At 42.2% G+C, this 27,840-nt stretch overlaps 1 protein-coding gene across 1 annotated transcript in view; it reads left to right on the plus strand.

Annotated features, from left to right (window-relative positions):
• The window catches only part of BLM (BLM RecQ like helicase), an 89,731-nt gene that overhangs the window by 25,048 nt on the left and 36,843 nt on the right, over positions 1–27,840 (plus strand). The window contains exons 2-12 of the mRNA XM_080808151.1: positions 1,943–2,044; positions 2,961–3,661; positions 4,920–5,079; positions 7,672–7,793; positions 11,872–12,004; positions 12,497–13,203; positions 15,306–15,497; positions 17,087–17,205; positions 18,085–18,198; positions 21,096–21,194; positions 21,394–21,542. Of these exons, the coding sequence (XP_080664277.1) occupies positions 1,947–2,044; positions 2,961–3,661; positions 4,920–5,079; positions 7,672–7,793; positions 11,872–12,004; positions 12,497–13,203; positions 15,306–15,497; positions 17,087–17,205; positions 18,085–18,198; positions 21,096–21,194; positions 21,394–21,542 (2,594 nt within the window). The 5' untranslated portion in view covers positions 1,943–1,946. The remainder of the gene's footprint in view (positions 1–1,942; positions 2,045–2,960; positions 3,662–4,919; positions 5,080–7,671; positions 7,794–11,871; positions 12,005–12,496; positions 13,204–15,305; positions 15,498–17,086; positions 17,206–18,084; positions 18,199–21,095; positions 21,195–21,393; positions 21,543–27,840) is intronic.

The raw sequence follows: 27,840 nt of genomic DNA on the forward strand, positions 1-27,840 counted from the left end.
TGTGACTTCTCTCTTTCTCATTTATACTGCAAAGGACTCCCACACTGGATGGACCTTGGAGAGAGCATATTTCAACAAAAGACCAATCCTTTTAACTGGATATAAAACTGGGGGGTGCCAGGGCTTCTGGTAGGCTCAGTCAGAGGAGCATAGGACTCTTGTGCGACTTTTGATCTCGGAGTTGTGAGCTCAAGCCCCACATTGGGACAAAATAGGAAGGTGCCTTTGGACTTGTGGAGGCTGTGGTCTTAACATATTCTCCATGAAAAAAATCAGGGCTCTTTGGGGGAAATGGCTGATTCTAAGTCTGGGGCAAGAAATACACAAGATTAGCTTGGAATATCTTTTCATTCAAGAGAGCAAGGGAGCTCGCAGACTATGAAGGTTATGCAAAAGGACTTCGGAGACTCCCACTGGCCAAACATGAAATAATTGGACAAACAGCGAGGATGATAATTATTGGACTAAAATGTACCTAATATGTTTAACCTGTGAGCTTATAATACTGGGGAAAAAATTGACCATCATTGTGGGTTATTAGAAAATCAAGTCATTGATTTGAAAATTAATAAATAAAGGAAAGAATCTAACATTTATCCTCTCTTTCCTGTGTGAACTGTACCATACTAGGTAGCAAAATAGTAAATCAGAGGAGATGTCTCTTGATAGAAATATTCCAGGTAATGAATAAAGAAGGGACAACAGGATTAAAATACATCATTTGAGGAGATTAATTTCCAGAATGGTAAAGTGAGGACACCGGGATATGTGTCCAGTGAAATGATATTGGGCAAGTTGATAAACTGTTGAGACTGGGTGACGGGTATGTAGGAGTTCATTATAACCCTTCTGTCTACTTTTTTATGATTATCTTGGTAACAACTTTATTAAGATATAATTGACATTATCAGTGTGAATTTTTCAGTGTTTATTAATTAGCTATTTTACCTAAAGTATATTAACAAGGAAGAAGAGGCAGAAATCATTCCTTCTGGAGAACAGGGAACAAAATTTATATCGTAATCATCTTCGTCAAGCTGGACAAATGGAAATTTCTCAATTGAATACAATTTCATTTCTTCCAAATTGTTTTTACTACTACTTAAAGTAAAATAGAGATGCCTGGCTGGCTTAGAGGAGTATGACTTTGGATCTTGAACCCCACATTGGATGTAGAGATTACTAAAATAAATAAACTTTAAAAAATCGAGTAAAACTGCTGTTAAACAGATTATTTTAATAATCAGTGAGTGGAATATGATTTCTGTAAAACTTCGTATTTCCATGAATATCATCTAGTGTAGTCGACCCTTCCTCTTAAGGTACATGGCATAAGATAAAAGTAGACCTCTGGTCAGGATGGGATGGGAGAAGGGGTTGTAACTGTCAGCCTGAAGGAGAATTTTTGCCTGTGCATGGATTCCAGCTCTCCTGTCTTCCTTCGGCCTCAGGAACCTTCAGGGGACAGGGGCTGTGCGTTATCATGAGCGGTATCTAGCAATATCCCACTTGTCCCACCAGGGGTAGGAAGGTGCTCGGGGAAAGTCCTCTTTCTGCTCATCTCTTCTTGGGGTTTTCCGTGTGCTTTCCTCGTTCACTCCCACCTCACCCCCATCCAGCTTCTATTTATTCTTCAAGCCCAAGCCCCGTCCTGTTTTTCTCCAAATCCTTCACAAATAATCTCTTGTCTGATATCTTTTGTGCTTATTTTAGCATTGAGGGAAACCAGGTCATTTTGCTATTTAAGTGAGCCTTCAAGTGAGTTAAAGGTTAAATAGTTCAAATACCACCACTTGTGAAAAAATGTCAGAGCAATTTATTGACCAAAAAAACCCCTGACTGAGCACAGTCGGAACAGTGCTCCACGCCCCCCCCCCCAAGAATACTATGATTAATCCAAAGTACATAACTCCACTGATAAATTCTTTTCCTCACTGTTTAGGATCATGGCTGCTGTTCCCCAGAATAATCTACAGGAGCAACTAGAACGCCATTCAGCCAGAAAACTTAGTAACAAGTTAAGCCCTTCAAAACCGAAACCTTTGTAAGTATTTTGGCTCCCATACAGGCACTGACCCACAGTATCATACAAATGAAATACCTTCCCTTTCAACCCTTTTACTGTGCAGATGAGGAAATGAAGCTGAGGGGTCAGTGATCTTCCCACTTTGCAAATTACCAGTAGTGCATGCATTAGGAGCTCCAGGTAATAAATGTTCAGTACCTTCGCCTGGTTCCTGGCACGTGATGCTTGCTCAGTAGATATCTGTAGGATGAATGAATATTGAATCTTCTTATAAATTTGGGAAAATGGGTATTTTAATATTTTAATATAATTTTATAGCCATTCCAGAAACAGTTTATAAGGCCACTGTAGCTCTCCAGTTGTGTTCTCTCCTCTGAGCTAGACTCCAAACTCCTTATGACATTTAATAATAATTTCTAGAACTTCACCAACTGTTCTGGGAGCTGGACTTTAAAGTTACCATTGAACTTCATGTCACCAAGGCCAGCAGACACCCAGAACACTTGCCCCTTTTACTTGTCCTTCAGATTCCAGTGTAGCCTCTCAGTCGTCACCTGTCTTCCCCATAGACCATGTGTCAGAGAGACAAGAAGTCACTACACTTGCGTCTCTTGTCTGTTTCTTTTATGCTGTCCCCTCCCGCTGAATCAGGTGCTACTCATTAAGGACGACCTGCCTATGAAATAAAAGTAGTGGGAATGGCCTGGACCCTCTCAAAACTGAATAATTGGCTTCTAAATTGGAAAGGTCAGAGCAAAGTATAATTGAAGTTACCATATAAATTTCAAAACCAGAGAGGGAGATAGATTCTTTGCTCATTTGTGATACAGTGAAGGAGTTGCTGTGTAAATCAGTAACAGATTTTAGAGTTTCCTATAATTGGTGGGTTTGTTAAAACTAACCAGTCTAATTCAGTTTTTCAATTATGTTTCAGAGGTTTCACTTTTAAAAAGAAAGTAACATTGGCCAACAATGTATCTGTCACTAGTGTCTCAGTAGCGAAAACACCTGCGTTAAATGATAAAGATGTTAATGTCACTGAGGCCTTTTCCTTCAGTGGACCACCGCCCCTCACCGCAAGTCAGCAGACAAGGCCCAGCGACTTCAGAAATGCTCCAGCAGGACAGCAAACCAAGAGAGCTGTTTCAAAACCATTATTGCCAGATGGGTTGCAAGTTCCACAGGGAGTTTTATGTAATACCCAGAACACACCGATTGTAAAAAAATCCAGTAATGCTACTTTCAAGAAATTAGAATTTAGTTCTTCATCAGATTCTTTTGTTACCATCAACGATTGGGATGATATGGATGACTTTGATACTTCTGGAAATTCAAAAGCATTTGTCACGCCATGCAAAAATCACTTTGTGAGAGTAAGCACTGCTCAGAAATCCAAAAAGTCTAAGAGAAATGTTTTGAAAGCACAGCTTCCCGAAGCAAATACGGTAAAGGCTGATTTGACTCTATCCTCCTCTGAAAGCAAGCAAGTGTGTTTGACTAAGAAACAGAATGACGACTCGGAATGGTTCAGTAACGATGTGATTTGCATTGACGATGACCCCAATCCTGAAGACCTTATACCTGGAGATCCTCAGGAGAGTCAGCCTTTAAAAACTCATTTGGGAGAAGAAAGAGGTAAAAATGATGTTTTATCCCCTTTCAGTATGTTGACTGTATTAATTTAGTCAAAGCTAGGCACTGGGAACAATAGCAAATAGATCATAGATCCAGCCTTTGTCCTTGGGCTCCGTGGAGGGCCCTGCTGCTCAGTCTGTTGGCCACTTCTTGAGGCGGGACCCATGGATGAAATGAAAGATTTTATTCTGCTGACATAATTTTTGCATAAACACCAAGGATAGCTCTATAAGGTCCACGGAGGTTAAATGGTTTCTTAATGCCCCGTTGGCTAGCTCGTGGCAGAACTGGGACGTGAAACTAAGGCTTTCCATTATAATTCCTTTATGGCATGCTCCCACTGACTATGGATGTATGACGTGATCTGGATATGACAGTAAACTATTCCAGATGACATTCACATCATTTTCTGTTAAAGTCTCCTAGGTTTTAGGTGTCCAGAAGCTCACAGCTGAGATTAGCCATGTGTGGAAGCACCCGCCCTATGAAGTGGTGATAAATGTGAGGCTGACACTTCTGAACACCTGAATGCCAGGGCGCCTGGGTGGCTCAGTGGGTTGAAGCCTCTGCCTTCGGCTCAGGTCACGATCCCAGGGTCCTGGGATCGAGCCCCGCATCGGGCTCTCTGCTCAGCGGGGAGCCTGCTTCCCTTCCTCTCTCTCTGCCTGCCTCTCTGCCTACCTGTGATCTCTGTCAAATAAAATCTTTAAAAAAAATTTTTTTAATAAATAAATAAATAAAAATTAAAAAAAAAAAAAAAAAACACCGAATGCCATCATGGTTGCTAGGGGGTGAGAGGCGATGGAGTCTGATCAAATACATAAACTGACGAGCAACCACTGGGCATTATAGTCCCACACAGTCAAGAGAGGGACACTGAACGTGGCGACTTCAGTAACCAGGGTGCCTTTGTGGTAAAGTTAACAGTGTTTGTACGATTATCAGACTCATTTATTATACTTCCCTCTTACTGAAATATGAGTGAAAAATAGGAAAACAGAGGTGCTGATACTGAGTTTGGGTTTTCTAATTGAACTGGAGACCATCATGCAAATCCGTAAGCAGATCGTCAGCCTCCTTCCCACATCCGTTAGACTTAGGCCAGGTGACTCAGTCGTTACTGATGAGGAAACCCCCACACGGCCGTGCAGAGGGAGGGCGCACGGGCAGTGCTGGCACCACCCCGGGGGTCCTGCCCTGTGCTGTCTGTCTCAGGAGCGATGAAAGTAACCTGTGTCTGTCCACGGTTTTACTTTAGATAGTGGTGAAAAGAAGAACTTGGAAGAAACAGAATTCTTTTCGGTCGAGAGGTCTCCGTGTATCGAGCTTGACGAGGATGATTACGATACAGACTTTGTTCCACCTTCTCCAGAAGAAGAAACGATCTCTGCCTCTTCTTCCTCTTTAAAATGTTTCAGGTAAAACAGCAAGTTACTCAGTGAACATTATTGTTTATTTCTGGGATATCTGAAGTAATTCTGTTTAGCTAGGTAGGATCATTTCTGTATAGATGCATTCCATGCTTCTGCAAAGTTTTATATCTGCATGAAAGCATTAAAAAATCCTTCTTTGGGCGCCTGGGTGGCTCAGTGGGTTGAGCTGCAGCCTTCGGCTCAGGTCATGATCTCAGGGTCCTGGGATCGAGTCCCGCATCGGCCTGCTTCCCTCTCTCTCTCTCTCTGCCTGCCTCTCTGTCTACTTGTGATCTCTCTCTGTCAAATAAATAAATAAAATCTTTTTTTAAAAAAATCCTTCTTTATACATTTTATTTAATCGGTGGTAGTCTATAGCTGTAAGGTCACATTATGATTAATTACATGGGACCTCCAGTTTTATTTAGTTGATTTTGACGTGTGGAATATATTCCTAAAAATACTATATTTTCAAACTCCTAGTCCTAAAATGACACAAAACTAACTCCTTATTTGAGAAGTGACTTAGTAAATAATATGTCTTGTTCTTTCCTTTCCATTCCTTTTCTCTTTACCGTGCAGGATAGAATTGGCCATTTTATTTGCCATTCACTGAACTTCAGTAAATCGGTGACATGATTGTGGCTAATTGGCAGTACTGTGGGTGAAAAAGGTGGTACGCATAACCCATCAATAGCTTAAAATACCAGTAGTCAGTCTTACCTCCATCTTTGACCCAGTCCAGATCAGTCGAGTGGTGCAGTATTTACTGTTTTGGTAACCAGTGTTTTGATGAGAAACGTGTCCCTCTAGGATCCCACCTTAATTAAGGAAAGCAGGCAGGAAGGAGGTGTTTGCCTGTGTAGCCTCCTTTCTCTGGGGTTGTGTTTTAACAGGTGGGTTAGGATGTTTAAAGAGGAGGGAAAGGTCAGAGCATGATCACTATTGATGACAAAACTAATAAACTGTAGGAGCTGTCCTCCCCTCCCTTCCCAAAGAAATTAGGACAGAATTATTGAAAGTGCAAGTACTGAGCAGGAGTTCATATAGAGTGAACTAGGGAGGAGAGGGGATTGCCTGGGATGATACAGTTGATGGCACATGGATTAGGATCCAGTGTAGGGCTATTTCCTGGACCATACTGATTCCTACCAAACATCTGGGGTTTTTTTCCTGTTTATTAAAAAAGTGTGTGTTGCACCGATGAACTTCCGGACAGCTTACCAGGATGCTTATAGTCTTGCAGTTCCAAAAAACCAGGTACTGTCTGCATATGTATGTGATTTTTGCATTGCTGTAATCAACATGTATCTATAATTTTTGGTTCTGCTTTTATCAACATTTTTGAAACATTTTTCCATATTGCTAGGTAATCTTTATTTTTATTCTTTTTAATGGCTGTGTAATTTATTGAGTTGTCATACCATGGTTAACTTTACCTAGATTTTTAGCCGTTGGAAAATGCTTATTTCCAAGGTTATTCCCAAGGTAGATTCTCTCTATATATTTTCCATTGCAATCTTAAATACATATTTGTATGTATTTTAAAACTGAAATAGAATTTTCACAAGTGATACTCTTACTGCGTGCAGCACACACATAAATTTTCTTTCGTATTTGATATTGTTTTAAAACACTGTTGTGACTTCTGGATTAATTTCAGAGGTGCAGTCATCTGATAATATATAACAGAAAAAAGAGAGATGTTTGTGTATCTCCTGTGTGCCCGAACCTCTCGAGCCAGCCCTCAAAGTCCTCTGTCTTCAGGCCCCACACATTACCTCTTCATTTCTATCTCCAGTTACGCCCCTTTGATAACCCTAAGCTCCCATGAGGCAGATGAGACAAACCAACAATCCGGAAAATGTTGCTAAAAATATAAGGCCTTTTCTTTAATTATATTATGAGTTTTTAAGACTATGTAAAGTATGGCTATTTATCACTGCTCAATTAAGTTAGAAGATTGCATTCCAAAATCCTGCTTTAGGCAAATACAGTTGATACCAAGAAAAGAGAATTATCCTTTGTCTTTCATGGTGTGTTACCTTTCCCATACCTATAATTCAAAGCTTCCTCAAATCTCCCTCCTTGGCAAAGCCTTCTCAGGTTTCAGAAAGTGTTATCTTTGTTTGGATTTCCATGGTATTCTCTTCTTAACACTAATTTTAGTGCTCATTTATTTTGTAACTTCAGGCTGACTGTGTTTATATGTGTTAATAATTTTTGTATAAAATGATAAATTGTCAGAAGAGATTGGACAGTGGTTTTCCAAATTGAGAGGAGAGCAAGGCAGAATCCCTCAAGTAGACCAAGTAGACCACACTGGGCTCCTGTGAGGAATGTAAGTCGTGCCCCATGACACCACACAGGGTTACCGAAAGGACATAGTTGGAGGTAAAATTGAAAAGATCTCTTGGGGCCAGAGGATGGGAGTCTTTGAAGGCCAGCCAAATAGGTTCTAGAATAGAGGAGATAAAAAACCATGTTTTTCTTTTCTGTTAGGTATTGTCTGACCAGTTGTGGAAAAACATGAGAGGAAAAATTATACACTTGGTCTAAGTCTGTACTGAGGTTGGTTTTATGTTTTTCAATTTGCAGTATGTTAAAGGACCTTGACACCTCTGACACAAAAGGTGGTCCTAGCACATCCGAGGACTTGCCAACACCTGAGGGGACAACGACGCAGCCACCTGATCAAGAGACCAGCACAGACTCTGATGGTACAAAAAGTATTTTGACATAGCACATATTTTAACCACGTAACCTTGGAAGACAAACCACAGTTGTATTTTTAACCTGTGGCTGTCTAGTGTGAGATGGCAACCTTGCACTTCCTCAGCTCTAAGACCGAACCACCTCTAGACGCTGGTTAGCCAGCATTTGCTCGAACAACTCAGAAACTCATGTTCCCACAAGATAATCCATTCTCTATGGTGAAAACACAACCTGTTAGAAAATTTTTTCTCACGTTGAGCCAGAATTTGCCTTCCTGGAACTTTAAGCCTTGTGAGATAAGTCTAAAGCTCCTAGAAGCTTTTCCTCCCCCCCCCCCCCCGCTCCTTTTCCTTTAAGGGCTAAATATTGTTAGGTCTTTTAACTCTTCTTTATAGATACTGGTTTCTAGACCTTCATCCTCCTGACTTCCCTCGTTTGTACTCTGGGTTTATGACTTGACGTCCGTGCAAAGTTTAGTACTTTCTGTTTGATTTGTTTCCAATTCATTTTTAAACTTTCTATTCAATATCAATAAAAATAATGCAGCTGCCCTACAAGACTTTGGAGAGCGGCAGCCCCCATTCCTCTCCTGATTTCTACTTCTCGGGGGCTCTGTCAGTCCCGAGGTCTGTGTCCTTCTATCCTAGAAAGTTTTCTGGTCTTATTTCTTTGTCTTTTCTTCTTCTGTCTGTTTTCTCTTTCACTCTTCCTGGAACTTCTGTTATTTGGATATTAGGCTTTCGTGAGTTATCTCTTCTATTTTCCATCTCTTGCTTCTCTGCTTTCTGGGAGATTTACCAGATTTTATCTTTAACTCATCTGTGGGGTTTTTCCTTTTAATCAGCCATCTTCCAAGAGCTCTTTCTTCATTCCCTGAATATTTCTGTAACACGTTCTGGTCTTTTTGATGGGTTCTGTACTTGCGGGGGGTGTGTGTGTGTATGTGCGTGCACATGTGCAGTGGTATGTTTGCACGTGTGTGTGTGTATAGTGGGCATGTCACACGTGTGTAGTGTGTGCACGTGCGTGGAGTGTGTGCACAGGCATGCATGTTGGGTGTGTGCACAGCCTACAGCCTCCCAATTTCATTTTCTTTATTTTGGTGTCTAAATTTATTGTTAGAGATGTCCCTGAGACACCTGATGTCCTAGGTGCTCTTCTAGACCTTTTATGCTACTAACTTCATCCTCTCAGCGGCCCTTTAAGGTAGTCTCTTCTCCCCATTTTACAAATAAGAAAACCGAGGCACAGAAGTGTTAACTAGGACTACATGGGCTCACAGAATTAGACAACAGAGCAGGGCTTGAAACCCAGTGATGTGCAGGCTCCCGGGTTTACGCCTGTGGCCGCATGCTCTGCCGCCTGTGCGGCCTGGTCTCATTGAGGCAGTGGTGGGCCAGGCCGGGAGCAAGGACAGCATGTCATCAAAGGTCTCCCTCTCAACCGGCATCGTGTTGTCACAAACCTGCCTTGAGACCGTGCTTCTCTCCCTGGCCCCCGGGGCTACAGAAGACTCACAGGACTCCACGGGTTCAGGGTCTGAGGTGGCAAGGGGAACCGGGGGGAGGAGCGGTGATGACGACGCATAGGCTCCAGAGTAATACGGTCTCAAGGTACGAACCTATCCCCTCCTGCTCCTGGCTGGGAGACTGTGGAAGATCAGTGAAGCTTCTCTGAACCTCAGTTTCTTCTACGAAATGAAAAGAGTAAGATCTACCTTGTTGGGTGTCAAGATTCATGGTGAAGGGCCCAGTGTACTGTCGGCCTTTGATAAATGGTAGCTATTGTTATCTGCCAGTCTTGTAATCCCTTCAAAGAAGGAAATACATTAAGATTACTGATTTATTTATATGAACTCTTGCTAACTCTATAATTGTTTCCTCTCCTTCTTAGAGCTCACAAAGCAGACATTTGATAACGTGTTCTAGAATTTTGCCTTGAGTTAACATCCAAAGCACCAGCCTGTAGCTTTTGGCAGTCTGTTTAGCATTTTATTTTTTTTTTTTTTTAATTTTTTTATTTATTTGTTAGAGAGAGAGCGAGCAAGCACAGGCAGACAGAGTGGTAGGCAGGGGCAGAGGGAGAAGCAGGCTCCCCGCGGAGCAAGGAGCCTGATGTGGGACTCGATCCCAGGACGCTGGGATCATGACCTGAGCCGAAGGCAGCTGCTTAACCAACTGAGCCACCCAGGCGTCCCAGCATTTTTTTTTTTTAATTCGAACAATGTTTGCCTGTTTTGCTCTTCCATCAACTGTCCTGTTCGCTGGATGCCTCGCGTATCAGCGGGATCTTCTTTGCAGGTTTCCTTTGTATTCTGAGGTGTAATCTGTCTAGACAAGAAGACTTGAGCTCCTTTTCAATATCTATATCTCTCTCTGAGCCTGTCTTGGCTTTCATTTGGTTCAGACCATTGTTCGTTCTCCTCTTTCCAATCTGATACCCGTTCTTTGTGTAGAGAAAACAGGCAAAACAGGGATTCGGGGGGCGCCTGGGTGGCTCAGTGGGTTAAAGCCTCTGCTTTCGGCTCAGGTCATGGTCCCAGGGTCCTGGGATCGAGCCCCGCATCGGGCTCTCTGCTCAGCGGGGAGCCTGCTTCCCTCTCTCTCTCTGCCTGCCTCTCTGCCTACTTGTGATCTCTGTCTGTCAAATAAATAAAATATTTAAAAAACAAACAAACAAACAAAAAAACAGGGATTCGGCGGTTCCACTTCGCCATCTTTGACCTCGCGTCCTGATCCGGGCCGGTCACCGGGAAGAGTCCCTGTTTCCCAGCTCATTCTGACATAGACACTTGTCCCCCTGACGCCCCCGTCTGTCCGCTCTCCCTCTCCCTCCTGCCCTTTGGACCTTACAACGGGCTGCCGTCTTCCAGGGATTTTCTGGTAGCCTCATTCCCTTCTCTGACCGTTTTCTTCTGTTAGCTCTTGGATCGTCTCCTGAGAATCGTTTCCTCGGCAGCCCGCTCAACCGTTTATTTCTTCCACATCCCTTAGGCCCTCGGGGTGGAGTAGGCATCTTCCTGGCTTCCCATTGCTACCCATGACCCTTTCTTTTCTTCCTTCATTTAAAGTATTATCTCCTTTGACATTCTTTTTCTTAGTTCTGTAACGTGAATTTTAAAAATGTGGAGTGGTGGGACACCTGGGAGGCTCAGTGGGTTGGGCCTCTGCCTTCGGCTTGGGTCATGATCTCAGGGTCCTGGGATCAAGCCCGGCATCGGGCTCTCTGCTCAGTGGGGAGCCTGCTTCTCTCTCTCTGCCTGCCTCTCTGCCTCCTTGTGATCTCTGTCTGTCAAATAAATAAACTCTTTTTAAAAAAAAATGTGGAGTGGTCTGGCCGGATTCTGATGTGCAAACATCGTCTTCAGGCATTTTTTTCTCTCACACCTGTCTCCTCCCCTCTCCCCCACCATCTGTCCCCATCTCAGTCCCCTGCTCCTTTCTTTTTCTGTTTTCCCCTTTCCCTTGTGTGGGGCTTATTTTCAAGCTTTGTTTCCCGGGGTGGTGGCAGGGGCAGCCACCAGCAGCCTATCCAGCTTATTGAAAAGAGAAATCGTTTTTTCTGATCAAAAAACTCCCAGATCTAATTCTCTTTGAGCTGCCTTTTATCAGATGCCCACTGAGGTTGGGGGCTTAAAAAGAGAAAAGAGAAAGAGAAAGTCTTAGTGCTGTGTTGTTACTTCGAAGGAAGTGTGGGTGCCGGGCAGCCCGGGACTGCAGGTGGGGTGGGGCTCTTGCCTGGCTGGCCTTGTATGATCCCATGTATGGGCATGGTGAGACTTACCCCTGCAGTTAGTGAAAAACGATAGTAAACTGATAAACCTTTGCATCTTACAATGACATTGGTTACCCTAAGAGAAATAACTGAAAACTAACATGAAAGGAGATGATGATAACACAGTTTTGGGCTCTCATGATATAGAGTACATATAACATAATTTCAGATTATTTCACAGGCAGATAATAGGGCAATATATGGTAGTTTATAATCTTGTTGTTAAACTACTACCAATTTTACATGCATGACTGTCATAATTTTAAATCTTTGCTCAAGGAAAAATATTAACAAAATAACACTTTATAGCTAGACAGACAAGTGTGCAGCAGCAGCTTATTCATGTGATGGACCAGATCTGTAAATTAGTCGATACTATTCCTGACCATGAACTGAAAGCTCTGGATTGTGGGAATGAACTGCATCAGCAGCGGAACATAAGGTATCTTACTTTTTCTTCTGGTATGTATCTGATCACATTTCAACCGACCTAAGTCAGAACATATGGGGCAGAATTTCCAAGCATTCTGGCCAGGAAATTGAATAGGATAATTGTCATTGTTCTGTTTTAAATTTATTTACCTTTTCGGGGCGCCTGGTGGCTCAGTGGGTTAAAGCCTCTGCCTTCGGCTCAGGTCATGATCCCGGGGTCCTGGGATCGAGCCCCACATCAGGCTCTCTGCTCAGTGGGGAGCCTGCTTCCTCTTCTCTCTCTCTGCCTGCTTCTCTGCCTACTTGTGATCTCTGTCTGTCAAATAAATAAATAAATAATCTTTTTTTTTTAACCTTAAAAAAAAAATTATTTACCTTTTCAAACTGCCCCCTAAGCATTTGTATTCACATTTTCAAGACTGAAGAAAAGAGGATCTGTTTCACCACTAAAGACAGACTTGTGTGGCCTCACATTTCATGTGGTGTTCTGTTTCCTCTTCAGAAGGAAGCTCCTAGCTGAAGCCGACTTTAATACAAGTGATGCCAGTATTCTTGTTTCGTGGTGGAGATGCAGGCCTGCTTCACGTGGGAACCCTGTGGAGGATATGGCTTCTGTTTCTGCTCCCAGCGCTTTTCCAAAGGGTGACTCCTGTCCTACAGGGAATTCTAATTCTGTTAAGGAGTTAAATTTTCCACACCTTCCCTCGCATCCCAGTTCCGCTAGGGAGTGTTTAGTGGCTGCTACCCCAGGAAAGACAGGATTCACAGCCACCACGAAAAATCCCTCTGAAAGACCGTTATTCAGCCCCCATTTACAGAAGTCCTTTGTAAGTAGCAACTGGGCTGACACACCAAGGGTAGAAAAAAGAAACGAAAGCTCTTACTTCCCGGGAAGTGTTCTCACAAGCACGGCTGTGAAAGATCAGAGTAAACGCGCTGCTCCAATAAATGACTTAGAAAGAGAATTTCAGGCTGCCTGTGATATTGACAGTTTTGACATAGATGGCTTTGATGATGATGATGATGACTGGGAAAATATCATGCATAGTTTAGTGGCCAGCAAATCTTCTACGGCTGCCTGTCAACCTGTTAGGGAAGGTCAGCCCGTTAAGCCGGTGTCAGAAAGAAGTTCTTCAGCCAAGACAAACTGTCTTCCAGTGGCATCTGCTGCTCAAAATAAAAACTCAGAGTCAATTCAGAAGTACATTGGTAAGTTTAAAATAAATGCTTATATTTTATATGAAAACATAACTGTCAGAATCGGAGTTGTGTAAGAGAATCGATAGCACATCATCCTTGCCTGAAAAGTACATTGTTTCTATGCAAATTCCTGCTGATGACACAAGTTACAGATCACAATTTCGAAAGTATTTGCTCCTTTGTCTCCGTAGCAGCTGTTTTATAAAATGACTAATTATGACCTATTGTAGTAAAGCTCTAAAGTCATTACAAATGTGCTTTGCCTTTAAATTAACGTTTTTTAGTCCCTAGAACAATAAAGCTCATGAGGACCAAGTTTTTAATGATTTGGGGGATGAGTAAAATCAAGGCTAAATTTATATATTAAAACTATAATTGTGTGTATTTTTAGAACTCTGAATTAATGAGAACTGATCAATTTACAAAGTAGAGAGTCATGTTTTCTGTCTTAAAATATTAAAATGCAGGACAGTCTAAGAAAGACATGAAGCCAGAGATTTCTTAAGACAAATTATTTCTTGGACACCTGGATGGCCCCAGGCGGTTAAGCATCTGCCTTCAACGCAAGTCATGGTCCCGTGGTCCTGAGATTGAGCCCCATATCGGGCTCCTCTTGCTTATGCTCTCTCTCTCTCTCTCTTTTTTTTTTAAAGATTTTATTTATTTATTTGACAGAGATCACAAGAAGGCAGAGAGGCAGGCTGAGAGGAGAAAGCAGACTCCCCACTGAGCAGAGAGCCCGATTCGAGGCTTGATCCCAGGACCCTGGAATCATGACCTGAGCCGAAGGCAGAGGCTTTAACCTACTGAGCCACCCAGGCGCCCTGCTGTCTCTCTCTTAAAAAAAAAAAAAAGACAAATTATTTCTTTGGGCCTAAAATCCTTTTAATTCATTCAACAAACACTTATGGTGTGCGTACTTTGGGCCCTGTTCTGTGCCGGGTTCTGGTCATAGATGAGTAACGCGTAGTCCCTGTCCTCCTGAAACTCACAGTTTAGTAGAAGTTTGTCGAGAAGCGCAATTAACCACTGGAAAGGCTGCAGAGAGAAGCCAAGATTAATTTTAAAACGTTACATCAACTCTGTAAAGTTATTGCCAAGTGTTTTTTAATTGAAACAAATTTCTATGTGTAAGGTTTTATAAAGTACAGCCTTCCCTATTTTTGCCATTGATGACTTAATACCACGGAGGTTGTTCTTAACAGTTATGCTGTTGACCTTTAGAATAACCATTAATGGATTTATTTTTGTATCACGTTAGAGTGTGTCATCCTTGATGTTCGCAATTATCTTTGAGACCGTCAAGTGTTGGGATTAGAGAGACTGCCAGAGCTGGCGTGAGCACCCCTTGTTCTGCGTGCCGAACTGGGGCTGGGAGAGCAGGGCTGCGACGCAGGAAGCTGAGCAGGGGGGTGGATGTGAGAGATATGGCGGAAGGAGAGCCAGAGGAAGCCGAGATGCCGCCAAGGTTTCAGCCCTGGTGACTGAGAAATCTATGACACCATTAGCAGAGCAGGGGAGTCAGGAGGCAGAGCAGATTGGGAGAAGAGCTGAGGAGGGCTATTTTAAGACTTGTGGAGCTTAAAGTGTTGGTAAGGCATTCAGGTGGAAATGTCTTGCAGACATCTGGAGATGCGCCCAGGACCGGAACTTGGGCAGGTATCGGTGGGGCTTTACAAAAGAGCGTTCTGTGCACAGAGGTGATGTTTAAGATCAGAGGACTAAGAGAATTCCAAAGCAAGAATGGCTGAAAGTCCCAAGCATCTGCAAAGACTCCCAAGTGTAAGGGGCAGGTGGAGGAAGTGGAGCTTGGAGAGAGAATTTGAGTAGAAACCCCATGAATTGTCTTGAAGGTCAAGAGAGGTGGAAGAAGGGAATAAATGAAATAGTGGCAGGTGCTACAGAACGATCAAGGAAGAGACTGGAATTTGGCCTCAGGAAGTCTCTGGCCGCTTTGACATTTGGCAGGGATGAAACCCTGATAAGTGGTTAAAGAAAGATGTGCTGCAGGGACATGCATGCCTTTGATTTTGTGTGGCAAGGGGTAAGGGCTGAAACGGACTTGTTAACAATAACGCGCTGATTTTTCTTAACATTGATTGTTTTCTCAGATAAGTCGGCACAAAATTTAGCATCCAGAAATCTGAAACACGAGCATTTCCGAAGTCTTAGTTTTCCTCATACAAAAGAAATGATGAAGATTTTTCATAAAAAATTTGGCCTGCATAATTTTAGAACTAATCAGCTAGAGGCGATCAATGCTGCACTGCTGGGTGAAGACTGTTTTATCTTAATGCCCACTGGTACGTATTTTTGGATGTCAGTTGGCAGTAGTCCATTGGCAGATGTTAAATGAAAGTCCTTTAATAGAAATAAAATGCACACCCACACAGTAATTCCATCATGAAGGGACCTCTAGACCTCCCGTGCTGTAGTGAGAAAGTGTACTACCTCATGTCCTCTGTTGACGTGATAGCGCTAATGGCCCTCTTAGATTTTCAACTCAGAGCTTGTTGTGTTCAGTCAATCTAGAATTTCTCTCTCTCTCTCTGTCTCTCTTTCTCTTTCTCTTTCTTTAAGTCTAAATTAGTCTGGCACTTAACCAAAGAATTACCGTCAGAGGCCTTGCCCACCTCTGGCACTTTATTTGGTTCAGTGTAGTGTTGAAGGGTGGTTAAGATCTTTAGCTCTGGAGCAAAGGCCTGGCCTCAGCATGCAGCCCTGCCACTTACTCACAGCGTGACCTTGAGCAAGGCCCTTCAGCCCACGTGCCAGCTCCTCCTATGTCCGGTGAGGATGACAGTAAAGCCCCTACTTCACAGAATGTCGTGACCATCCGACGAAAAGCGTAGAATGTGATGTATGGTTCAAAACAAAAAGCAAAGTCTTAGAAACTGCCTGTCACAAGCTTCCACTATTAGTGGATGGGAGAAGTTGAAAATTAGAGACGAATCATTTTAGTTAGCATTTAACGTGTATTGATTGTCTTACCATTTTGAATTCGAGTTACACAGAGAGATGGGGGTGCGTCTCAGGGTGTCTTTCTCTTCATGTTCTGTTAGTACACCCCAGTGTAGTTCTACCCTTCTTTTATCTCAAAGGAATATTGGGAACATTCTCTTATTGATAAGAGTACCGGGAGTCAAAGCGTGGGTATTTAGCGTTGACAGGTTCATACTAGTTTAAAAAAGTGAGATCCAGGATGCCTGGGTGGCTCAGTTGGTTGGGCGGCTGCCTTCGGCTCAGGTCATGATCCCGGCGTCCTGGGATCGAGTCCCACATCGGGCTCCTTGCTCCGCAGGGAGCCTGCTTCTCCCTCTGCCACTCTGTCTGCCTGTGCGCTCTCTTGCTCGCTCTCTCTCTCTCTCTCTCTCTCTGACAAATAAATAAATAAAATCTTTAAAAAAAAAAAAAAAGGTGAGATCCTACAAGTGTTTTCTGATCATCTAAGAAGTATTAAACCATGGTCACTATGGTCGTGAGTGATGTATATTTTATCACATTTTAAGTCTTTAAAAATTAAATATTATACCAGGTAATTATTTTCATCCTAACACAGTGATAGAACACCCCTTTTACTGCGTTTGGATTTCCCAAGTAGATTTTTAAAGCAATTCTATTGCCTCTAAGTTTCCTGCCCTGATTCCTGCTTTTGCATTCACGTAAGCCTACACGAGATGGCCTAAAAGGTAATTTTCACACATTTAAATTGTCTAAATATTTTGGCTCATTCAAATATGGCAAATTGTTGTCACGGTGCTGAATGTCACTTGGTGTCCTATTAGTTAATTGCTTTAAATATTACTGTATGATTTAGTTCGTAACTTTCGCCTTCATGCTCTCCAGATAGAACCTGACAGGTTTTGGGGTTTTGTTTTTTTTTTCCTTTCAGGAGGTGGTAAAAGTCTATGTTACCAGCTCCCTGCCTGTGTCTCTCCTGGCGTCACGATTGTCATTTCTCCCTTGAGATCACTCATAGTAGATCAAGTCCAAAAGCTGACTTCCTTGGATGTAAGTTAAAATACTACCGATTACAATAAAAAATACTAATAAAGACGTAAAAATAATTGTATTTCAGTACTCTGAGTAACCTTTCTCATAAAGTAGTTTGTGAATTGTAAGCATAAAGCACAGCAGTTTCATTAAGTTGTACGAGTCTTTGAAAATTCCAATACAGATAACCTTCTGTAGTTCAGTCTGATTTTATTCTAGAAAAATGTAATTTAGCAAGAACTTTTAACCTATATTTTGCTGATGTGAATTTCTTTTACTAATGTGAAAGGATTTCTTTTCTTACTACTGTGAGATCACCACAGTTTCCACTCTCTTCACATCTTAAAATGCGTACACAGGAGCACCCCCACACGGGCATCCTTTTTCCTCTTGGCCGAGGTTAAGAACGTATGTGAATGTATTCTGCCAAATCCTGCGTATTTTCAAGGTTATGAGCTCCCACCCCTCAACAAGACCACTGGTTTGATTTTTCTTCCAAAGAATGTGTTTGTGCAGTGCCCGTCCCCTGTGGCCCATCAGACCTTATGCTACTCTCATCGTCCCTGAGCTTTAAAACGCTGGAGATACCTTTGCCCAAACTAAAACGAGCCATACCTTAGGATGCGACGCTCTTGGGTACTGAATTCACATTTATCTTACTTATAGATATGAAAAGCAAAGGCAGTAAAGAAAAGAGGGGAAAAAAAGAGAAGGAAATAAATAATGGGAATATTTTGAGTTATGGCTAAGAGAATTTTTTTTTTAATATATGCTAACTACTTACTTCCACTGTGCTGAGATTGTCTTCCCTTTAACCCAGTTTTGATATATGACTTCTAAAACATTTATAGAGACTGAGGATACGTCTGTGCTTGTGTTTGCTACTTTTGTGCTTAGATCCCAGCTACCTATCTGACGGGTGATAAGACTGACTCTGAAGCCACAAGTATTTACCTGCAATTATCCAAGAAAGACCCAATTATAAAACTTCTGTATGTCACTCCAGAGAAGGTGTGTATTGATACTGTTATTTTAAAATATGGTATTAAAGCAGCCCAGGTCTGCCTCCTGAGGAGGGAAAAACCCAGTCTTCCCCACTCTTGTTTTCTCCTCTGCCATCACATAGAGTGTTTCAATCCTGGTGACCAAATGTGTGGACTTTTTCCTCGTTCTGAGCAGCTCTCTGTGACCCCAGCAGGGGGTCCCGCAGTGTCACTCCATGCTGACAGAGTCTGCACGGAGATAGCATCCGATCCCATGGGTTAAGAGCTCGGCCCCTCGAGATGGTTCCCACCCTTCTTTAGATGCCACCAGCAAGTTGAAGGTCCCCAGGTTACCCATACCTTCTGTCCAATTTGGCTGACAAATCAGAGGTTCCCATGACCCCCCTCCTCAGGTTCAATTGGTGTACCAGAGTGGCCTGCAGAACTCAAGGGAACACTTCACATTTACCAGTTTATTATGGGATGTGATAAAGGATGCAGATGAACAGCCAGAGGAGGGAGACACAGGACAGGGACTAGGTGGGTCCCGAGCACAGGAGCTTCTGTCCCCGTGGCGCTGGGATGCCTGACCCTCCACTTGTGGACATGTTCATCAACCTGGAAGCCCGCCAAACCCCCAACTCTGGGGGTTTTATGGCTGCCTCATGTCGGCAAGATCATTTCCAGCCCCTCTCCCCTCTCTGCAGGATGGGGTGCTCCTGAAAATTCCAGGCTTCTGATCATGGCTCAGTCTCTCTGGTGAGCAGCCCTCGCCCAGAGTCATTGCCCCAGAACAAAAGATGCTCCTGCTGTTCTTAACACTTAAGAATTTAGAAGGGATTTAGGAGCCCTGCATCAAGGATGGGCTCAGAGACAAATATTAGAACCAGGGAGGCTTCTGTTCTTATCACTTAGCAAATTACAAAGGTTTCAAGAGCTCTGTGCCAGGAACTGGAAGCAGAGACCAATATATTTTTCTATTATCTCATTAAAGCCCACTAGAATACATAATATTTTTAGATTTTTGACATAATCTTTTTTAATAAAGATTTTATTTATTTATTTGAGAGAGAGCATGAGCAGGGGGGAGGGGGAGAGGGAGAAGCGGACTCTACTGAGCAGGGAGCCTGCTCAGTGGGACTCAATCCCAGGACCCTAGGATCATGACCTGAGCCAAAGGCAGACTCTTAACCAACTGAGCCACCCAACCGACTGAATCATTGACATAATTTCTGATACACAGTATAGTACAAGGATTCCTGCATTACTTTTACCCTGAAACCCTAATGGTAACATTTTACTGTAACTGCTTTATTGTTCTCTCTCTTTACTTTTTTCCTAAAATATTTGAGAGTAGGTTGCAGACATGCTCGCCCTTTCAACCCTAAATACTTCACTGTGCATTTCCTAAATACAAATTCCAGGGTGCCTGGGTGGCTCAGTCAGTTAAGCATCTGCCTTTGGCTCAGGTCATGATCCCGAGGTCCTGGGATGGACACCGCATCAGGCTCTCTGCTTAGCAAGGAGCCTGCCTCTCGCTCTGCCTGCCGCTCCCCCTGCTCGTGTTCTCTCTCTCTGTGTCAAACAAATAAAGTCTTTAAAAATAAATAAATAAATAAAACAAATTCTCTTGCATAACCTCAGAACAATCATTAAAATGAGAAAATTTTTACTGATACAGTACAATGGCTTAATCGGTAAACCTCATTCCAGTCTCACTAGTTGTCCCAGTAATGTCCTTTATAGCAAAAGAAGATCCTGGATTATGCATTGCATTCGGTTGTCATGTCTCTTTAAGGTTTTTCTGTCTCTCGTGATTTTGACAAGTTGCGAAGAGTAAAGGCCCGTTGTTTTGAGGACTGTCCCTCAATTCGAATGTATCTTCTGTTTTCTCATGAAGAGGTTGATGTTACTCGTCTTGGCAGGAGTATCACAGAGGTGGCGACATGTTCTCGCATCCGAGTGGGAGGCACCGGATGTCTGTTCCTTCTGTTACCGGTCATGTTAGTTAACTTTGATCACTTGGTTGAGGTGATGTCTGCCCAGTTTCTCCACTACAAAATTCCTTTTTGTCGTTGTTGCGATTACTATAATAATTACAAAAATAAATGTACATTTTGGCTTTTGCAATTGGCGGGTATCCTGCTGTGGGATACTCTGAGACTGGGTAAGTTTCCTGTTACTCATCAGACTTACCCAAGAGAGTTTTTATCATCCGTTGATGACTCCCTGTCAGTGTTTACTATAATGGATGCCAAATGATGACTTTTCTGACTTAGCTGGCGTTCTCTTATGATGAAGAGCTTTCCCTTTTATCTACTTATGTATTTATATCAACTTAAAGTCATGGGTTCTTAATTTGTCAGGGGGCTATCATCAGTTCTCATTGTTTATTTGGATGTTCTAATTGTCCTAGATTTGACTAGTAGAAGAGTTCCAACTCACTGCTTCTGTGTCCTTTTGACATGTCCCTGTCTAGATATGGATGCCAGGTTTTGTCGTTGCCACTGGGACATCATTGCTTCTAGGCCCTGTATATAGATGGAACCATGAAATACATATATACATACAAGTGTGTGTGTCGCCATCCCCCAAATAGCATGCCCTCCCACAACATACATCTATAACCCTGTTACCAGCGTAAATGTGTGGTGAACCTCAGGTATATTGAGGCAGAAAAAATGCTTTAGAACCACTGACCTAATACATAATTGCTTGCTAAATGGGGGTGAATATTCTAGAAGGTCTCATTCAGAATTTTCTATTACTTCTGCCAATTCTCTTCATACATTGAAGTAAGAACTTCTTTTATATGGAGGTTTTAATACAGCTTACGTTGTAGTGAAACTTAAAGACAACAGAGCCCTTAAGGTGATGTGGTGTTTAAATGTTTTCAGATCTCTAATGAATACATTTCTGCTCTAGGTCTGTGCAAGTAATAGACTGATTTCCACTCTGGAGAATCTGTATGAGAGGAAGCTCTTGGCACGTTTTGTCATTGATGAAGCACATTGTGTCAGTCAGGTAAATACTGGTTTATGTGACTTGAAATCTCAATACATACTACCAGTAGGATATGTATTTCCAGAATAGAGGGAAATCGGTAACTTACTCTTCTAGCTTGCTGAAGAATACAGTGGTTCTCAGTACAGTGAGCAGTGTTTTCTCTTTATGTAAGGAAGATCCAGACAGTCTGAAAAGCAGTATTTTTTTTTCCAACTAGTGGGGACATGATTTCCGCCAAGATTACAAAAGAATGAATATGCTTCGCCAGAAGTTCCCTTCTGTTCCAGTGATGGCCCTTACCGCCACGGCTAACCCCAGGGTACAGAAGGACATCCTCACTCAGCTGAAGATTCTCCAGCCTCAGGTGTAAGTTGCTGAAAGTCCTGAATTAAAACACCCGGGGGCAGTGATTCCTGGATTGCTGCACAGGAGAACCACAGACTGAGCTTTGAAAACCCCAAGGCACAGATTGCACTCTGTCATTTAGATCAGAATTTGGGGGGCTGGGAGCCATTATGTTTCTGGAAAGTCCCCAAGTGACTCCAGTGTGCAGCAAAATATGGGAACCAAGCCCTAGTGGCTTTTTCCTTACTAAAATTAAAGCTCTATCCCCATAGCTATTTTGGAAGTAGGGATAAAGTATGTGCTGTACCTGATAACTCTAAGAGGTCCCAGGAGCAAATTAGCTTGTGTTTATCTGATTCCGGCTCCTGTACATCCTAGAGCGTACACAGGAAGTGAAGAGATGACCCTGCTCTGTCGTTTTCCCCTGAAGCCCCACTTAATCCAAGATGCTGAAACCCATCCAGAAATGATGTGTAACAGCTTTTATACTTTGTTTTCATCTCAACAGCAAAGTGCTTCTTCTTGCCACCAAATCCGTAATTACTCGTAACAGAAACTGCTATAAAGGAGTAGCCCCACATATCTGTGTACTAGATTGTTCTTTCCATGAGTTGGTAGAGGCAGGTGCATTCTCTGATAGGTGCACTCGCTCAGCAGATACTTACTCAACAGCTGCTGTGTGCCAGTGAAAATACTTCTCCCTTCTAATTTATCAGGGGTGCTTTGAGTTTGAGGAATGCCTGAAGAAATGACTGATGTGTTGGAGTGAATGGCTAAGGCACGCCTTTTGTTCATTTGGAAATACAGACAGTAAGCTGGCTCTCTAAATATTGTCGGTAAAAACAGCAGCCTTGTTCAGCAGGTTACGGGAAGAACCGAAAGTGCCACATGAAGGATATGGGGGAGCATGAGATTAAGACAGCTACAGGGACCTTTGCAGATTAAACTGGCATTCTTGAGCGCACGAATTTTTGAGTCCTCAGAATTTTCTCTGTGAAATCCCAAAATTTGAAATGGAATATTCTACTTTAATCCCACTTGCAGAAGGTGTTTGTGTAGACTTTGGGGGTGGGGGAGATTTTGCTTCCATAATTGATATACTTTATAACATTATATTTAAGTGTCATATTACGCTTTAGGTTCTAGTGAATAACCTACGTGCTAGAAATTCACTTTTGTAAGTACCACACTGATCTGTGGGAGCCTTTCTTTTTTTTAATAGGCCATGTTTTTAGCTTTTTTCCATTAAATTTATTCCAGATGCAGTCTACTCCTTCTTTTAGGCCAGTCATATTAATTACCAAATGCACATAGTTAAAAGAAATTATATAAATTCAATTCACCTTTTGAATAACTTTTTCTAAGTACGGAATTTGTTGTTTTTGTTTGAGTAAACATTGCTCAGATGCATTCAGAGACAGACACCTTTAAAATCTTTTCCTAGTCATGTGAGGAGATCAGCCTGGAAAAGCAATAGATTGTACATTTCCTGAGTCTAGCATGTGGCACCCTGTGCATAATTGGCACTCAGTACGAATGAATAAATGGAACATATGGAGGAATTTTGGTAAATGTGGGTAAAATATGAAAATTTGGGCAACTCTGTTGATTCCTTAATATATTTGGTATTTCTATATTTGGGAGAGTTTAAATCTCTTAGTGGAAGTAAAAGATTTTAACAGACACTTTCTGGTACATTTTTTCCTGATCTCTTTTGCCAATCGGCCCTTGTTTGGATTAAATTTACCCAGCTGCTGCTGTGTCATGGGCCCCGGTGAAGGCCGGTCTCCCTAGGGTTGGAGCCCTGGCCCCCATGCTCCTCTCCTACAGCTACTCTGTGCTGATCTTCTTCTTCTTTGGGAAATACGAGGGTAGATAATAAAATAGAGATTTTATTCCTTTTCCTTAGGACCTTAAAATATAAACTGAGAAAGAGGAGACAGACTTATAGACAGCTGATACAACAATGTAGCGTAATACGGTAGTAACAGGAGCTGACAGTTACATATTTAGCCTATACAATGTGCCAGGCGCTATTCTTGACCTTTTATGTATATGAACTCATTTCTCCACCCAAAAGGCTTATGAGGTAAGTACTCCTGTTTTCCTCACTTTGGAATGAGGAAACAGAGGCACAGAGAAGTAATTTGAACAAGGTCATATGCTTTGCGAATGATGGAGGGAGGACTTAAACCCAAACAGTCTGGTTTCAGAACCCTTGAAATACTTTTTAATAAGTTGCAGAATGAAGTAAGTGGTAATTAGAGATGTAAATTATGACTGCAGGAACTCAGGAAGGCAAGACTGACGATAACCCAAAATAACAACTGGTTGTTAATGAGGAGGGGTCGGATGAGGTTTTATACGGGAAGCGGGCTTTGTAGGCTGAGTAGTCTTTTTTGTAAGCAGCTGCGTTGAGATATAGTTTACATACCTTAAAATGCACCTTTTTAAAGTGTGCAATTCTAGGATTTTTTTTTTTTTAGTGTATTCACAATGTTGTGCAATCCCACCGCTACTTTTAGAACATTTTTGTCTCCCTTAAAAGAAACTCCATACCCATTAGCAGTTCCGACTATCCCCCCACTTCTCCAGCCCTAGACAACCACTGATCTACTTCGTGTCTTCATATATTTTTGCCTAAGCTGGACATTTCATATAAACAGAATTTTAGGGGTACCTTGGTGGCTCAGTGGGTTAATATAAGCCTCTGCCTTCGGCTCAGGTCATGATCTCAGGGTCCTGGGATCGAGCCCCGCATCGGGTTCTCTGCTCAGCGGGGAGCCTGCTTCCCCCTCTCTCTCTGCGTGCCTCTCTGCCTACTTGTGATCTCTCTCTCTGTATCAAATAAATAAATAAAGTCTTAAAAAAAAAAAAAAACAGAATTACAGGACGTGGCCTGCTGTGGCTGGCCTCTCACGTAGCACATGTGTCCACAGTTCATCTGCGTCGCAGTGTGTGACGGTACTTCATTCTGTTTCAGTGACAAAAAATACGCCATCGTATGTGTACGCTCTGCATTTTATTCATTCGTTTATCATGTGGTGGCATTTTGAGTTGTTTCCATTTTGTGGCTGTTATACTTAGGAATACTTCTATGAGCCTTTGTGTCTAAGTTGTCACATAGACAGGAGCTTTCGTTTCTCAGGGACATCTGTCCGGCAGGGGCGTCATCGGGCCATGCAAACTGCAGGTGGTTTTCCAAAGCAGCGGCAGCATGCAGTGTGTGAGGGTTGTGGTTTCTCCCTGTCCACTCCAACACGTGTTACCGTGTGCCTCTTTGGTTATCCTCGGGGGTGTGAAGTGGTGAGGATGGCACTTTCACGGGTGGAGAGTGAAGATTCGGGGCTGGAGTTTTGGGCATCAAAGTACAAGTTGGTTCCAAGGAACGGATGATAATTCATGGGGTGAGTGGAGAGACCTGGAGAAGGGCTGGCCCTGGACAGGCAGGTCGACGCCCAATCACAGGGATCTTGCATTTCGCGATGATAAAGTGTTTGGACTTCGTCCTGTGGGCAGCGTGACCTGGAAAGTGGCTTGACCTGAACCCTATGGTAGAATGATCATGCTGGCAGTGAAACAGAAGGTAGAGCAGAGAAATGAGAGATCGGAGGCCAGACAGCTCCTAGCGTTCTAGGAGACGGTGACGATGGTGGCAGCAGCAGAGGATGCAGGGGACAGGGTGGAGGGAAAGCACAGCTGAATCCAGGAGACTGGCAGCTGATGGCGTAAGAAAGGCAGACGTCATGGAAGTTTCTGTGTACAGTTTCTGGTGCAGGTGACCACCACCACTGACCATAATTGGACGTGCAGGAAGGGAGCAGGGATGGAGGAGTGGGTAATGAATTTGATTTTTAGCTCAGTGGTGCGGGGGATGTTTAAGGGGGGTGGGTCGGGATGGTCATGGCCTCAGTCTTCCAGCTTTTTGTGGTCATATGGGCCTCCTGAAAGGATTTTGGAAAACCGTACCCCTTGTGTGTTTCTAACCTAACACCAGAAATTTTTCAGCATGAGTTTTAAATAAAGAGAATGTGATCTGTGGTAAATAACATTTTTAAATAAAATTGTTACCTGGCCCTTTTAAATGTTTCCAGTAGAATATAAATATAATAGAAATTTTGTACCTACTTTCACTAACTTAAAAACCACATTAAAAATTTTTAACTTTATCTTCAGAATGTTCTTAAACAGATAGTTTACATCTTTCCTTTTTCTCTGTGAACTCCCTATTTCTCTTTCAGTTTCCCCAGATTTTTATCCTAAGGCAGAATATTTTTATGCATGAAGTCTTGTTGCTTAGTCTACTATACTTACATGCAAGAAAATAGATGCATAAATTAAAAGGTGTTTTTTTAAATTTCCCATACCAAAATTTTCTTCCAGATCGAACTATTATAATCATTAGTTTATGTAACCAGTCAGAACAGTTTAACCGTATTTTTCAAATTTTAGCATACATTTTGATTGGGAATGTGTAATTTAATGAGATAGGACTTCTTTCAGCTAGCTGATACAACATTTGTTTTGACAAATCAAAACAGCTCGTATTTCTTATTTTTATAGATGTGAGCATTCAGAACCGTTGCTCACATAAACATGTAGATGGGAATGGAAAGCATTTATTATAACAGTAACACTCAATTATTTGAATTTTTTCTGACGTATATGCCAAAATTACATAATGATCTGTCGTCAAAAATTATTTTTAATGATCTGTCAGCTGACAACTCAAATCCTTTCAATTTTGTGGAAAGTGAAGAATTGTAAACTATTTGACTGGCAAAATAAGTCAGATCATTAGTTACTCACTTTACTTTTTCTGGGAAACATGCTATAAAAAAATACTTTACCAAGACTTTTCTAATGACCATTAAATATTCTTGTTCGTGGGCGCCTGGGTGGCTCAGTAGGTTAGGCATCTGGCTCTTGGTTTTGGCTCAGGTCGTGATCTCAGGGTTGTGAGTTTAAACCCCACATCAGGCTCTGCACTGAGCATGGAGCCTGCTGGAGATTCTCTCTCCGTCGGCCTCTCTCCCACCAATCAGTCGGTCAATCAGTATTCTTGTTCCTTTTTCACTGAAATGCATCTTGTATCCACTACATTCGGAAGAGTTGGGGAAATCAAAATGCTGTTAGTTTCAGTACACTTGGCTGAAACATTTTTAATGTTATATATAATTTATATTATATAACATAAATATAATTGATATTTTATATTAATATATAATTAATATATTATAATATTATTACTGTATTACATATTATAAATCTAAGGTATTTTTATTGTGGGATATGCTTTTAAATAATAGTTTTATCAAAATTTTGTGGCTACCAGCTAGCTCTTTCAAATATTGGGACATGACTTCTGTATAACTTGGTTGGCCAAGCCAGCGTTTGTTGCCAAACCCATCACCTAAATTAAACTTACTTTCATTTATTTAAAAGGAAAATTCTGACTTTCTCAATTCACGTAAACTGTGTGGTACACATCCCCATGACAACTATCTCAGTTTCAAAAGCAACAAGAGCTGAGCACAAATTGATTCCATTTCCTGACACATCACTTAAAATGACATATGAGTTTGACACCCTGGACCTAATCATAGTTACCATGTTAATGTCAACTGATACAGTACTCCCTAAGTGAAGATACCGTGGAGTCTTAAGCTTTTTTAAAAAATAAGATCTTTATTGAGATATAATTTGGGTGCCTGGCTCGCTTAGTTGGTAGATTGAGACCCTTGATCTCCAGGTGGTGAGTTTGAACCCCACACTGGGCATGAGCCTACTTAAAAAAAAAGGGGGGGGGATAAATGACACATCATAAAATTCACCCATTTAAAGATTAGCATTCGGGGGGTTTTTTGTCTTCACAGAGTTATCCAGCCATCCCCCAAATGTAAACGTAGAACATTTTCATCACCCCAAAAAGAAACGTGGTACTCGTTAGTGGTCACTCCCCATGTTCCCCTTCTCCTGTGTGCCCATCGGCTTTTCCTGAGCACAGTCTTCTCATGGCTCATCCCTGTGGCCGCTTGTATCAGTACCGGGTTCCTTAAGGCTAAGTAATCTTCCATTGTATGGGCATTCTGTGTTTATTTATACATTCATCAGTTGATGGGACCTGTCTCTGACTAGAATATTTGGTAATTCCAGGGGCACCTGGGTGGCTTAGTTGTTAAGCGTCTGCCTTCGGCTCGGATCATGATCTCAGGTCCCAGGATCAAGCCCCGCATCGGGCTCCCTGCTCAGCCAGAAGCCTGCTTCTCCCTCTCCCTCTCCCCCTGCATATGTTTTTATCTTAAAAGAAAAATATTTG

The sequence above is a fragment of the Martes martes genome, assembly GCF_963455335.1.
Source record: "Martes martes genome assembly, chromosome: 7".
Classification (NCBI taxonomy): domain Eukaryota; kingdom Metazoa; phylum Chordata; class Mammalia; order Carnivora; family Mustelidae; genus Martes; species Martes martes.